The sequence below is a fragment of the Falco naumanni genome, chromosome 1 (assembly GCF_017639655.2).
Source record: "Falco naumanni isolate bFalNau1 chromosome 1, bFalNau1.pat, whole genome shotgun sequence".
In the NCBI taxonomy this organism is placed as follows: Eukaryota; Metazoa; Chordata; class Aves; order Falconiformes; family Falconidae; genus Falco; species Falco naumanni.
The window spans coordinates 48,479,132-48,495,215 of record NC_054054.1 but is presented as its reverse complement, the minus strand read 5'-3'; the positions used below and the strand labels follow the sequence as shown (position 1 = coordinate 48,495,215).

At 41.3% G+C, this 16,084-nt stretch overlaps 1 protein-coding gene across 3 annotated transcripts in view; it reads right to left on the bottom strand.

Moving 5' to 3' along the window:
• Nucleotides 1-13,889, bottom strand: part of DOK7 (docking protein 7) — a 79,834-nt gene extending 65,945 nt beyond the window's left edge. The window contains exons 1-4 of one of the 3 annotated variants that reach the window (XM_040593078.1): nt 13,726-13,889; nt 13,531-13,576; nt 10,851-11,096; nt 6,716-6,916 (exon numbers count right to left, since the gene is read on the bottom strand). In XM_040593078.1, coding sequence (XP_040449012.1) covers nt 6,716-6,916; nt 10,851-11,096; nt 13,531-13,576; nt 13,726-13,779 — 547 coding nt within the window. In that variant the 5' untranslated portion in view covers nt 13,780-13,889. The remainder of the gene's footprint in view (nt 1-6,715; nt 6,917-10,850; nt 11,097-13,530; nt 13,577-13,725) is intronic. The other 2 variants (XM_040593058.1, XM_040593068.1) reach the window with 2 other exon arrangements.
• Nucleotides 13,890-16,084: the final 2,195 nt, after the last annotated feature.

Here is a 16,084-nt window from a genome sequence, read left to right as displayed (position 1 = left end):
TTGGGTTCTGGATGCTAATTCTGAAGTAGTTGAACATTGGAGAGCCTGAATTCTCACAGCATTAACACACCCTTTGATTACCTTACTGAAATTTTTTCACACTACCCTCCAAGTCAAGATCCTCCTGGCAACTGGTGATTTTAATCAGTGCACACTAATTGAGCTAGCAACTTAGGAAAGCGAGAGGCTCCTTTTTTCAGCCTGTTCCTCTTAAGTAAACCTCTCAATCGACTCCTAGGCCCAGATGTGTGTTTTTTTGCAAATGGTGTGATTGAGCTTCACCTACTGAGAGGCTGGAGGAGCCAAATTTGGCCCCAGAGATGTACTTATCTGCAGCTGTCAGAAGCATAAGAAAGGATTTTCTAATCTCTAGCAGTACAATTGTGATGTTAAAAGCAAGAGAAATTCAAAACATAAATGCTTTTTTTTTTCTATTTTAGAATAAACTGGTGTTAACTGCTTGAAAATGCACCTAGATACAATGTTTGAAATCTCAGCATTATCTCATATGATTTTCCTCTACTTGGATTAAGCACCAAAAGCCTTTGGAGTTAACAAAACCTGTACTGAGCAACTAATTAAAAAACATAATTAAGTATTTTATATTTATGTAAAGAATTGTGAGGAAGCAAGAAACAGCAAGCTAAAACAGATTCATATCCTTTTAGACCTTAGTCCTACCACAGAAATACCCAAAATTAAGCTCTGCTTCTGTTTGGGGCTTCATGGGTTTTTGTGGAGAGAAAAGGCAATCTAGCCACATGATCATCAGTTCCTTTAAGTGAAGTATTTAATATAGTGGTATTTAAAATTGAAATTCACTAATCCTCTGCATTCAGAGCTTCATAGGAAGAAATGAGGAAAGATATGGTTTAACCTGTAGGAAAGTAACATTAATCATACAGTCTGCATAATACTATATGTTTCTATGACAAGATAATGGAGAATGCTTTTGTTTAAGAATCAAAACAACTTCTGTAATAACATAACAGGGTTGATTAGTTGCTGTTTTTTTTCCCTGAACACTATTTGTTTGTCCTATTTCTCAAGAATTTCAGAGCAATGAGCTAAGTCAGACACCTGAAGAAAGATGATCTTTCCTTTACCAACACTTTACTGTTAAAAATAACCAGAGTCATATTTTTATTTAGTGTCTATTTACAAAAAGCATTTTCTTCTAGTGGCAGCATTAAATATTTAGACTAAACACATATTTAAATATCATTATGCCTGCAGATATGTCTAAGTACTCAGTTAAGGGCATCAGCTCCTTTAACAAGATAAGCTTCAGCTCAATATGGAAAAACTGTTTCCAACCATGGCAGGCTATTTTGCACCAAAATGAACACATCCTTCTTCCCTTTGACTGCACACATACAGGGGAACAAGCAAAAAACACCCTTTCATGGCAACTGAAGGTTCTTAGCTATCAAAGCAGACATTTCTTAAGGAAAAAAAAAAAAAAAAACCACCAAAAAAACCACCACACATTTAAAAACCACATTAATATAATGCTCAGCAATGTAGCGGGACCCTTTCCAAAATACTCATCTGTAATTCTGGTCACCTGTAACCAAAAAAAAATTAATTCATACTTAAAAATCAGGAACGTAGGTGAGCTACCGAAGACCTCCTATATCTTACCAGGAAGATAAATAGCTGAGTTTCTTTAATGCAGTAAAAGTGACAGAAAGCATAAATAAATGCTCTATCAATATTTAGGGAGGTAAGGGAGCAGGGTGGGTCACACAACTACAACAACAACAATACACTAAAGGACAACATTGGTACAACAACAATCTAGGGTAAAAACACATAAATTTAGGCTAGAAATTTTAAAAATATTCAAAAGATCAGAGATACAAAGGGATCTACAAAACTCAAGACCACATTTTAAGCCTAACTCACACTTTAATTCTTTTTAATTACAACATTACAGAGACATTACAACACCAGTGTTCAAAGCAGTGTTGGACCTTCAGAAACAGCTGGCAGACATGCAGGTTTCAGATTCTTTGTGTATGCCTCACCACAACTACTTCCTGGAAGCAGAACAGTTCCCCTTGAAAGATAAGGAATCATATCTGTTCCTTTTTATACCTGTACCAGAAATTAGTATAAACTTAAGAGGAGTGGGGGCATAATATAGGTAATTCAGGTACTTCAGGTTCTATCACCTACAGTTTCACATTTTTGTATCATTCATCCACATTTCATACTACATGTTCCTTATGCGTCTGGTGCCTTGGCCTATGGATTGTACCATTCAGGTTTTCTGCAATGTGGAGATAAGATACAGCAACACTCAGTAAGCTCCATCCAGTTTAAATTCTTGGAGCACAGCAACTAAATCAAATCTAGAACAAGTTACATTACAGAAGAAATGCCACAATTTAAGTAAAGAATGTAAATTGAAGACTATTTATATACCCCATTATTCCTGGGCTTTCTTATACAACTAAGATCTAAGTCTGGCAACTAAGCACTTAACTTAGAAGCAGTAACCAGATCTAGGGTCTGTCCCTGCAGTTGCGCTCACAGTCTAAAGGCTACAGACACATACTCCATTTTTCCTCTTCTGATCCCATTGACATTTGCATGCCTGGTTACACAATGAGGCAACTTTCAGGCTTGTAGTGGACTGTTATTTCTTTGGGTGCCAACCACTCCTCAGGAGGAAACCAAAGACTGGAAGCCCTGCAGGCTGAAGGAGACCAGGAACCTGGGTTTCCCACGCCACAGAAGTATGGCAACCAGAAAAGGCATGCAGAGCAACACTACCACCACTTCATCTTTTCTAGTGATGTTTTAGAGTGTTCTCTCCAGTTAGGCCACAGATGTGAAAGAAGAATCTGGTTTGGGGGTTTTTAACTGCTTTCCTAGGGACCCATTAGATCTTCACTCCCACTTCCTAAAATCAGTCTGCAGTAGCAGACTTCGGCCTGTTCAGGAGTTTACTTGGAATAACCCCATGCGACACAGTCTTGGGGAGAAGCGTATCCAGGAAAGCTGGCTGATTTTCAAGGATCACCTTCTGCAAGTTCAAGCCAAGCAAATGTGGCAGGAAAGCCTGCATGGGTGAACGTGGAACTCCATACAAAACTCAAACATAAAAAGAAAGCATACATAGGGCAAGAAGCAGGGTTACCAAGATGTTGCGGGAGGAATACAGACACAGGAATACAAGCACACAGGAATGGGGTTAGGAAAGCCTAACTCTGCCTGGAATTGGAGAGGGGCATGAAAGGCAACAAGGGCTTCTGCAAGTATATCAACAGCAAAAGGAAAACGAGGGAGAACTTCAGCCTATTGCTGAATGAGATGGTGGACCTTTTGACAAAGGACGTGAAAAAGACTGAGGTACTCAAGGTCTTCTTCACCTTGGTCTTTACTGACAAGATTCAATTCTCTCATCAGGAATCCCAGGCCCCTGATACTTGTGGAAAAGTCTAGAAAAACAACAACTTTCCCTTGGTGGAATAGGACCACGTTAAGGAACATTTAAACAAATGGAACATATTCAGGCCCATAGGGTCTTATGGAATGCATTCACAGGTGCTGAGGGAGTTGGTTGGTGTCATTACAAGAACACTCTCTATCATCCTTGAAGGGTCATGGAGACTGGGAAGTGGAAAAGTATGCCTGAAGTCTGGGGAAAAAAAAACCAACACAAAAAAACCCACACACCAACAAAAAAGCAGATGTCACTTCTGTCTTCAAGGAGGAGGATTCAGGGAGCCACAAACTATGGAAGGTGCAAATAACCCTAGAAGCCATTTTCAGGTTGCTGACTGGAAGTAGTTATTATGGATTTACAGAAGGGAAATAATGCCTTATCAATCTGGTAGTCTGGTAAAACAACCAGTTTGGTGGATGAAGCAAGTAGATATTGTTTGCTTTGGTGCTGAAATTCTTTCTAAAGTCATGTCCTATAATATATAAATTGACAAACTGATCTACTACGAACTAGACAAGTGAACAGTGAGGTGGTCTGAAAACTGGCTGAACTGCCAGGCTGAAAGGGTTGTGATCAGCAGCACAAAGTGCAGCTGGAGGCCAATCACTACTAGTGTATGCAAGGATTTGGGGCTAATGCTGTTTAACATCTTCATCAATGACCTGCATGGTGGGACAGGGGGCAACCTCAGTAAGTTTGCAGAAGAAACAACATCAGGATGAGCACCTGATACACCAGAATAAAGGAAGAAGTTGCTCACAGAGGTTGTGAAGTGCTCTGTCTTGGGAGATATTTAAAACCTGATTGGATATGGTCCTGGGCAATCTGCTGTAGCTGGCCCCGCTTTGAGCAGAGGATTTGAACAAGGTAACCTCCAAAAGTCCCTCCCAACCTCAAGTATTCTGCAAAATTTCAGCATTTGGACATCTGAACTGGAAGTTTCTTTCCAATCTCTTAGAAAATTAGCTTCTTGCTATATTGTAGAAACTTAATTAGCATTCTATAACAATGCTGCATAACCAGATCAGCAATGTCTCAACACTTTAATAACACAAGTACTACGACAAATTCTCTATACTAAGGCACTACTAATGTTTCAAAATAAATTACAGCATTCATTTGTAATACCAAACAAAGCAATACCATTTGTAATACCAAACTAAGCAAAAATTGACAGAAAGTTATTTCAGATTAATATTTTTGTTCATTTACTTGCTAGCTTTCAAAATTTCATAACAGCACATAGTCGATAATATAGATCCATTTCATTACAAAAGCATATGAAGAGAACAGATAAGTTTCACTAAACACAGTAATTTCGGACTGAGTATGTTAACTAGATCCTACTGAAACAGACCTTCATTCTTGACACTTACATCTGAAGTGCCTTGATGCTGAATACTTGGAAGTTAGGTGACCTCAAAAGAGTGCCTTTGGAGATGCTATATTCAGGTTTCTCCCTATATTTTTTTTTTAAATACAAGTTTTCCATAGTTCAATTATTTCAGATTTCATTAGTTCAAAAACTAATACTCTACACAAGCTTTCCAGAAAGTGCAGCAGCTTTTTAAAAGACAAAAAACCCACACTGTTGTTCAACTCTGGGAAATTTTCTCCCTGTATTGATTCTGAAGTGTTTCATTCAAATTTAAGTTTTCTATTTTCAGTTAACAATTCAAAAAACAGACCCAAATTATGTCAGCATAGCATAGCAGTGCACACATTTAGTGGAAGCCCAGCTTGCATTTGAAGTGGTACTTGCCTGCAGTGACAAGAATGAACAATTGCCTTATTCTGTATAGAAAAAGCCCTGTTCAAACCAACACTGCAGGTGTTAGCAGACCTACACGAACTTGCAGATTCAAGTTTAGCCTGCGTCAGGCGCATTATCTACAAGACAGGGGTAAAAGATGACTGTGCTGACTCCCCCCTATACTCTATAACCTATTATCTAGCACTGAGTCTAAACCACACCACTAAGAAACAAGACACTCACATTGCAGTTCCTGTAGCATTTTTTAACTGAAACAGAATATCCTTAAATGAAAATGGATTTGTTTCTTCTCAGGCTATACCTATAACTCATTCCTTCAGACAGTGGAAACCCTTCTTTAACCCCAACCTCTTCATTGGGCAGGGAAAGACTTGAACCAGAATCTTCTACACTGGAGACAAGCATCTTAAATTAGGAGTTGGGACATAATAGTTGATAATACCATCTCTGTGCTTTTCAACAGACAAAACAAAAATATCTCACTAGAGTAACAGTTAATTTCTTTCCCCTTCCTCACCAAATTTTTTCACAAGCCCCAAGGAAGAATATCTTTGGATTTGGATCAACTCTGAAACCTTCTATTTTTTTCAGTTTGGTAATTCAAGAAGTCCATTATTGTCACATTTCAGTATGCAAATCAAACAACTTCACATCTGAACTGGTGATCTGCATGCCCACTTGTGCTCACAGATAACCAATTCAGCATGGCTTCATACTCTGCTTTTGAAGTTAAAACCTTTCTAAATGATGTATATTATATTACACCACTCCATTTACTATCTTTCCTTTTCAGCTCTTGCATGGGCATTTTGCATTTTATCTGAAGTGAGAATGGGAGAAGTCCTAAACTGAACATTGGAACAAGAAACTTCTCCCTGTCTAAAGGTTTATCTAAGCTACCAGGCTACAGAAACTAGCTTCAGCTTGCTTGCTCTCATTTTGACCCCACAAATCCCATGGTCCTATAAATTAACAAAGCTACTAACAGGGAAGGGAACAGACAGAAATTTCTATCTTTTAGGAGTTAGAAGTCCTCTACGGGATTTAGACATTAGCATTTACACAAGAGCCTCGATGCTACCTGTAACATCAAAGCTTCATATCATTTTCCCTCTGCAAACAATAAAATAACCATAATTTAATAATCTGAACATTGAACCATTTTGCCTTACCTCTTGCATGACACAAGCCATAAAATTTCATCACCTTATTTTTGCTCTGAGTCCAATAGCAACAGTTGGCTAAACATCTTCTGGAGAGCCACAGGACAATGTTTAGTCAGGACTCCAGAGAGTCAAATTTTTACTGAACACCAAGGTTGAAGCCTGCAGAAATGTACTCAGTAGAGCAGACCCTCTGATATGAGGCTGCCTGTATGACAAAGCAGCACAGCTGGTTCTGCAAACTCCACTTTGAGGCTAGCATTTGCATTTCTACAAAACTTTTCAAACAACTTTTACAAGACAGGTTCCATTTGTACTTACAGAAGCCGCACCTGGTACCCCCTTCAAAGATGAATCCATTTGGGACAGCTCCATACCGACGCAGATCTGAGAGCTTCCACTGCCCCATGACACTAGGGGGAAGGTCTTTTACAAGGACGAGAATGTCATTGCAGAAATGCAGGGTAGCAGGCCCACTCTCTAGTTTAGTGCCAGGTGCTACAAAAACTTGAAATCTATGAACTATCAGATAAGGAAGAAAAAAAAATTACTACAGAAAATAGAGATAAGGTACCATGACTTATGTTCTGTAAGTCATTCTGTTCTGCTGTGGTATGTGGACCAGTCCCAGCCCACACCACGAGGCTCTAGCATAAAGATTTCAGTAGTGCCTGCACAACCCCATGCAAGTAGCTATAAGCTCATTACTCTATTATGCCAGTTTAGGACTGGAAAACAAAACATATCTTGGCTTAATGCTACAAATTATTAAGTTGTAACATTATATTAATTTATACTAAGTCTTTCAGGCTACTCCCTATCTCAAATTAGTCAGTTATCCAGCCCACGCTTCAGTTACCTTTTCCATCCTTGCATCACTACATTGATTTGTCTGTCTCCTCCTCTAAATAGCCTGTGTCTCTCTTTTCCTACATGCGTGCACACACGCACACACACACACACACACAGACAAACAAACACACCAGTGCCCAAGGAGCCCAAAAGCCAAGGCTCAAAGTACCGGACAAGTTCTAACCAGAGCTGTTACTGACTCATCTGTAACCTTCAATAAACTGCTTTACTCTTTCCCTAGCAGTAAAATGGGGAAAACTACATTTTCCCACCTTTGTGAATCTTTTGGGAGTTAGTGATGGCAGATGCCCAGACTTTTAAAATGACTAGGAAATTAAGTGATTCATAGGTAATAAACATGCTTAGATGTTCACTTAATTCTTTGTATCTCACAGCATAAGCTTTAAAAAGGGTGGAAGGAAAAAAGGAAACACCTATCTCATTCAAATTTACAAAATCTACAGGTTTGCAAGGGTCCTTACCTGAAGTAGCAGCTGTTCTAGGCTGGTCTCCCATCTTCTCCTCCAAAGCTGCTGCATTTTGAATAATAAGCTATTGGGAGCACTTCAAGGGCTCAAATCTCACAGTGTCTCAAAGGGAGCAATTTAAGTGAGCAAGCACCTTGTTCTCAAACAACTGTTGACCTCCACTACTCCTCTAGTTTCTTTCATTTTGTGATTAGACACATACCAAAAAAAGAAGAAAAAAAAAAAAAAAAAAGTCTGCCTTGGCACAGGGAAGCATCAGGACTGTTACATTTCCAGTCAGAGGTTTTCAGTGGAACATTTATCCAGGAGCACACAGATTTAGCTTTTGGTTATCCATCAAAGATTATACAAGCAGCTACCTGCCTGTGAAATCTACAGGCTAGCTTCCTCAAGGTCTCAATTCTTACGACCACACTTCCCAGTTTCTTGCATAAGCTTCTTCAAGCATCATGAATTTCAGCTAGGTCTGAGTCTTGCTACTCTTCTAAATACTTGCTATATTCTTAGTTACCATCTTAGCTGTAAGTCTAACTCCTCACCTATGACGTGTGTTTGTAAGTCCCTAGGCTCCAGCAGAATTAGCCACAAAGTCATTCGAGTGAAATGTGCAAGGAGACAGAGATAGATCTAACTAACTACAGCTCTACTTACAGCTTTGCCAGTAGTCCCTGCTAGGGAGCAAATCAATAGTCACACAATGTCCCCTTCTGGGCATGCAGCTGTTACGCAACCTGCTTAAACATAAACTATGAAAAAAGATACCAAAACCAACTTGACAAAAAGCTTTCAATAAGGAATCTTTAATACCATTTGGACCGCTCTGCCCAATTAACTCTGCTTGGTACTTTTCTGGCAATTAAACCATGGGACCAGAAGCATCAGGGTTCTTTCAGCCTCATAAATGAGGAATGGAGCACACTCTTCACACAATCAGTTGCAGATTAGAACAGCTGCCAAAAACAAAGCTGCAGTTCAAATTCTAGATCACTGTTAAAAAAACAGCACATCCAAATCTGAACAAAGCCAAAGTAGAGGAAAAACCAGATCTGGACATGAAACTTTTGCCATAAGCTGCTTTCCTGGTAAATTGGGATTATTTTTTTTTTCCAAAATTCTCCCTAGCCATCTACTTCTACTCTGAAAAAAAAAAAAAAATTAATAAGATACAGAGCTGAATATACCTATGAACGAAAGGTACTATTTAAGTTCCTCATTTCCTTTAGCTAATCAATTCCTCTTCACAGCTACTCACCGACCTGCAGTATGCTAACTTCCTCAGAATGAGTACTGGGCTCAAGCACTCTTCTCACACCTAACCTATACCTCAGCTCACTCAATTCCCCTGTTTTTATCTAGTCCGGGTTCTTTTATTCCAGGAATCACATCCACTTCATCTGCTAAAAATGGAGAAAGCACTGGGAACTCCAGTGCAAATGCCTCCATTCTCTGGTCCTCGCTCAAGTACAGCATCAACTCCTTTTTTTTTTTTTTTTTTTTTTTTTTTTTATTTGCTTCCCAGACTCTGAGGTCATCTGTCCATAGTCTATTTTTATCATCCAGTCACCTTACTTCCAAGGCACACAAAGAAACCCTTACTATGCTTTAAGAAAAAACACAAGTCACCATCCTGTCTTCATCTAAGTCTCCACTCTTTTCTATTTCTTTTCTGTCTACTCAAACTAGAGTTATTTTAATTTAGCTTTCAGTGCAAGTTTTGTTAGTAGAAAGAAGCCAAAATCCTGAAATAAATTTCTATACTCTGGTCTATCCTCCTTCCCCTAAGCTTTTTTGCAATTAACGTTCTACAAATTATTGCCAGTTCAACTAATTACAATTTTTTTTTCATTTCTTCACCTTCACACACATTCTTACTCACTCCATCTTTACTCCATAGCTGCACATATGATCATCCAATAGGCTCTATTCCTACTCCACTCAGAGCTTTCTTTTTTTTAAAAAAGAAAATCTTTTCATTGCTCATCATTTCCTCCTATGACAACCATAATCCTCACACCCAGACTGAAACTAAACAGTCTCTCCATCCTAGAGCACTGCCTCAGTGCCAGATTATGAAAACTGGACCCACCCTGTCAAATTCAAATTCTCCTTCAGGTTTTAGGACAAGTCTATGCTGTACATAGATCTCAAACCTAGTCAAGAAATAGAACTGGAACACAATACAGCTACATCAAAGTGTACCAACTACTCCAGCTACTCATGTCTACATTGTTCAGAAACCCCCTCTAACCTTTCCCCTTATGCAAAGTTTCATATTTGGTAGCTCCAAGTGGTACATCCATACCTCTCTCTTCTGATACGTCTACAATTCATTACTATAAATTCCCAGGCCATCTACATATGTACTGCAAAGGAACAAGTCCACAAATGCAACAGATGGCAAAGCATATCGAACAAATGATTAAGATGGCTAGTGTGTGTCTCCCACACAGTTACCCTCCTTCCCTAGTTATGACTAAACAAACATAAGACAGATACTATGGATTACCAGTATTATCACTCTTTGTTCACCACTGTACCTTTTAGAGCTACTAACCAAGAAAATAAAATAAAAGGATGCATATGACTGAAGTTAGCTGGAAAGACTGTGTCTGATGACACTCCTTATTGCAAGATATCTCTTCCTGAATAGGGACACTAGCAGCAATAAGCATTATCAATGCAACACCTAGTACGCAGCTCAGAAAACTGGGACTGAACTACCCAAGTTCTACTCAGGACATTGCTTCTCTTAATTCAGGCTCCCTCTGAATCATGTTGTCAAAATCCCCAAGTAAATTGCAGGACCAGAAGTATAAGTCTGATCACATTGCTTCAAAGCTACATGCCTTCAGTGGCAAAACAAAAAACTGACTTAAGAGGTCTCATAGTTAGCCAGCAATACTGGGCAGTACTGTAATCAAAACCTATCATAAGGGACACCTGCTTTAAGATGTAAGGGGAAGACCAGTCTCTTCATTCTCAAATGAGTGACAGGCTTTTCCTTAAATGTACTGTGTTATTTGCATTTTAGCTATGCTTTTCTTTGCCTTTTTTCCCCCCAGAAGAAAAAAGAAAAATTAAATAAAAAAAAAAAAGTGTGAGAAGACAAAGGTTACCTTCCCCCAAACTGTAGCGGATTCGAACATCCCACGCATACATTGTTTCCTTGTTGTCAAATCCCAGCATCACAACTTGAGAGAGACAGATGATTGCAAGCGTGTGATTTAAGCCCTCATAGGAGAGCCCAGGATCCAAGCCACAGATGTCTTCTAAGGTCATGCTGCTCCTCTCCTTATGCCCTTTTGCTCGTTCAGATTTATCTTTGTACACCAGCATGAGCAAACAGTCTAAAAGAAGCAAAACTGTCAGAGATGATGAGGCAGAACATAGAACACAACACATTTCTCAGTACTCTGCTTCAATACAAAGGTGCAGGGTCAGTCTGATCAAGTCAATGTAAGAACTGTTTCCTTTTCCCACCCTTCACCCAGGTAGTTTGCAGTCCTTGTTTTCAAGGAGCAAACACTGAAGGCATGTTTCAAGGGTAGTCTGCAGGCACAGAAATAAGGATGTAAGTAAACAGTTTTCCTTGTTCTACTTTGAAAAATCTGGTAGTTTTTCAGATACTCTCCCAAGTCTGGAAGGGACTGACTCATTAATTCTGAGCATTAGAAGTTACACTATGATAGCTGTTCACATTACAAACACTAAAGACGGAGCAGCTATTGTCATCTATAGTGCCATTAGAACATACTGAACCACAAATGAAATTCTTACAGTAGTTCATAGATTACTCAACTACTAAATGGCGAGCAGACTGCACTGCCAAATTGTTAGCGTCAGCTCAGGTTTCCTAGTTAGATGTTACACAGTAGCCATTGCTAAATAATCATTATGTGCCGCACCTTTTCTTTTTCTTTTTTTTTTTTTTAATTTTGCTTGCATCACCATTTGTTTTTAAAACCTGCCTAGAGGTGCTTATTACACAGTAACTATGCAATAGAAGAAAGTAATTCAAGTGCCAGGGTCCCAAGGGAAAACCATATTTCACAAGCAAACCCAAAAGACAAGGAAAAGGGGAGAGCCCTCTCCCACCTTTTGCATTTATAACAAGAGCACTCCTCTTCCTCCAGGTTCCCATCTTACTACACAGCACTCAGCATTAAATTAAATTAATGGTCAATATCAAAGCTGCAAGATCCACCGCTTAGGCTGACCTACATACCACAAAGGAGAAAGCCCCCTTATGCACCATTTTATGAATGTCGGGGTGTGGTGCTCAGAGCGCTGGCGAGGTGCCCTGTGGCTCTCAGCTGGGCAAAAAACTGGCAAAACTCCAAAGAGGTGAAAAATGACTGAAAGACTGAACCGTCTGCTAACTGAAGCAGAGCTTTGCGTGGACTCCCAATTCTTTTTGTGCACCTGTTAGCAAAAACAGCTGCAACTACAATATTTAAGCATTCTGCAATACAATTGTGTGTCTGAAGAAAGAACACACAGGGTGGACAGGCCAAGGAAAGTAAATCACTGGGGGCTTTCACCAGTAAACTTGACTAATTTAGCAAGATTAAAAATGCTATTTTTGAGGAGTAAGCTACATTATCAGTCAGTAAGTTTTCAAAGCAAGCTCCCTCATCTTGCCCCTTCAAACCTGTCTTACATTAGAAATCCAGGCCTGCATTCACAAGTCTGGACACTAGCTCTAGGGTGAACAGACACCTGTTCACGCCCAGTTTAACAGATTCAGCCCAGGCATTTAAGACGCTAACACCTAACTAACTCGGGTAACAAAGAGTTAGGTCTGAGGAGCTTCAATTAGTAAGAAACCTTCAATCTATCAGCAACAACGTAGAAAAAATGCCATAATCCATTCTGCAGCTATGTAGGTTCACATTTTCTGAGAGTAGGCACCATTTTGCCCAGCAGAGAGATACTTTTAGGCCCAAATGTTTTCCCTGTTAGGAATAAATGGGGAAACCTGAAACCTGCTTTTCCCTCTCCAGCAGTACAACCATCACTCTGAATTACATTTTCAATTTCCCCTTCAGATGCATGGAAATGATTTTTTTTTTTTAATTCAAAATGTCATTTTATTTTTAAATTGAAGTGATATTTTATGTCAAAACACTGATCAAAAATAAGTACTGAGCTTGTAACACCAGCTTTTTTTTACAGCCAACAATCACCCTGAAGAAATATTAATAATTTAAAATATATATATTTAAAAAAATGCATTTTAAATGGAAGCCAGAGCCAACTAGCTGTGCCTTGAAGAGTCACCTTTCCCCTTGGTTTTAGTCAGCGCCTGACACGAAGCTACTTAAAAACCGAGGGCGGGCGTTACGCGGGGGCACGGGCCCAAGGCTCCCGCCAGCCGCTGAGGGGGCGGTGGGTCCGCGCCCGCCCGCGGCCTCGCTGAGGGAAGAGCTGCCCCCGGCGTGAGCCGACGCCGCAGCTCCGCTCCGCGCTCTCCCCTCGCCTCCGCCCTCGTTACGCTCGGGGGGCTCCGGCAGCAGCCCTCTCCTATATTAGGCCGCCTGGTTCGTCGCCACATAATTTACAGCCCGCTCCTCCGATTTAAAAAAGTAAAAAAAAAATAATAAAAAAAAAAAAAATTGAAAGAGCAGCGACGGCTTAAGGAGCGTCCCGCCGAGGGCGATCTCCGGCGGCGGCTAGTCTCCAGGGGAGCCCTGTAAAGTCCCTGCCCCGGGGCCCCAAACCCTGTCCCCCCACCGCCGGGTGGCCGGAGGGACGCCCCCGCAGCTGCCGCCCCCCACGGGACGGGCCCCCTCTTACCTGCCACCGGTGAGGGCTTGCGCAGCACCAGCCACCTACTCTTCCACTGCAACGAGAAGCAAAAGGAGAGGGTTAGCCAGGGCCGGAGGAGGGAAGAGCGGGCTCTCTTCCCTCCTGGGGAGGGGGTTGTCGGTCGGGGACCCCCGGCCCCTGCCCGCCGCGGGGCCGGGCCGAAGGGGCGCCAGGAGCGGGGACCTTTTTTCCATCTCTCAACTTGACGTGACCCTCCACCACCACGGAATCCGTCATCTTCAGTCATGATTCCGGACAGCTGCGCCCGGCTCGCTGCTCCCTCCCCGCGCTCTGGCCGAGGGGTCACTTTCAAAATAGCTTTATTAGGTCCCCGCGCAGGCACAGGCAGCGCCACGGGCGAGCGGCCAGCGCCGCCCGGCCCTCCCCAGCGCCCCCTGCCCCACCGGGCACGGCCCGGGGCGGCTGCCGGCTGAGGGGCCACGGGGGGCTTTGCACTCCTCCTTTATTCATGTATTTTACTGGGGCGTTTGGGGTATTTTTATTTATTTATTTTTGTATTAATTATTTTGTCTCCAGGGTTTCGGCAGCGGGAGACGCAAGTCGAGGCACAGCGCCCCACCGGGTCTGCCTCCGGCCGCGACCCCGGCGGGGCGCCGAGCGCCGCCCCCCGGCCCGATCCGGCTCCGGCCTTTGCAGCTGACCGCCGCGGCAGCGCTGCGCCCGGGGGCGGCGGGAAAGCCCGGGCCGGATCGCTGTGCCCTCTCCGCGGAGCGGGGCCTGGCGGGCAGGAACACCCCCTCCCCCGCACCAGCGGCTTCCTTGCAACGCCCAAATTTCTCTTTCAAAAGGTGTAATTACTGCTCCCCTTGGCTCCCAGAAGACATACAGCCAACTACCCCAGATAAAAATACTCTCGGTTTTATATTATTATTATTATTATTTGCAATGCAACTGTCACGAGATAACAACCCACTTATACCAAACCCAGAGCAGCTACAATTAATACAATAAGATGTGCTAATGATGTCCTCAGATTTATTTCAACGAGCAATGGACTAATTAGAGTCCATTATTCTAAAAATATTCCTACTGCATCTTATTTGATGGTAATTAGTTCTTTAGCTTTTTTTAAACAGCACCACAGCACATTTTCCTTTCAATAGCATAATAGAAGGGTTTTTTTAGATGTTTGCGTTTATTTCCTTCCTTTGAATCGGTCAGTTTGCATGGAATAACATATAATTTAATAAAACCATCTTTAAGCGTGTTTCATAATGAATTTGGAATGTGTTTGTTCAACTGGCTTTGCATTCTAATTCAACTCCAGTAGAAATGTTAAGAAAAATATCAGATAAAATTTCACTAGTAAATTTAAGGTGGATTTTTATTTTAACCAAAGTGATCAGCACTTGAAGGGAGGAGAAAAACATGGAGGACGAGTTTCCATGAGGTAATGCTCAACAGAAAGACAGAAGGTGCTGGAGTGCCCCATAGGGATGTGACCAATGTCAGGGGTGTGAAAGGACAGGCAAGGACCCCTCACTTAACCTGGACGTTTCCTTGCACCCGTAGTCTGGGTTTGTGGATTTAACACAGTGCTAGTCACCGTACAGCAGATGCTCAAGTGGTGAAATTTAGTTCCATCAATGCAGTAACAGTGGACAAACAGGGTGCTTTGAAAGCCACAAATTAATTTTGATGCATGCAAAGAATGGCAGTATCAACTGAAGATTTGTCATTTAGACCTTTGACACTGTTTCACTTGTGAGCACTCAATATATTAAGAAAATGTTTTATTGATTGTGTTGGTGTTGCTATATACCGATATAAGCAGCATGGATTTTGAAAACAGGACAGCTAAAAAGCTCTACACAAATTGTCAGAAACACCAGTCTAACACCTTTCCTATCAAACAGCCACTTTCTTTACAACAAGAGAAGACTGGGAGAACATATATAACACAAAACTGCCAGATCAAAAGTATGCACAGTGTGGATGGATATTAATTTCAAAGTGAAACTGTAGTCACAGAACAGATATGGACGTTCAGAATGGCATAAGCTTTGTGTGGAAACCTGTTCCAAATGATTCCCTTCCAAAGAAGAGTGAATAGTTCCTTCATGCTGATTTGGTACTTGTCTTTCAGCAGCAGGTACAGTTAGTCTTGTTACACAGTTACATTCATTTCATGGAGTTAACAAGCCAGACTCGTCGCAAAACCAAACAAGACTTTTCAGCTTGTTTTGGAATCAAGACCCCAGAGGTGGATCTCAATCTTTCAAGCTAGCGTTTAGTACTTCAGAAAAACAAACTAAAGTCTTTGATCTTAGTATTCACAGTATTCACAGCTGAAAATCATATCCAAACTTTTACATCTGTCTACTGGAAATCTGTGCGACACTTGCACAGAACTGGGAGCACCACCAGCTGAAACTGATCCTTATGCAGAGCTTTTCAGATGCATTCCAACACAGAGAAGTGTTACTTCATTTTTCTGCCAGTTCTCAACCTGTTGAACAACCTCCAGAGGGATTCAAAGATTTATTTGTAACTTTATACATAACAGTCCAAGTCCAAGAAA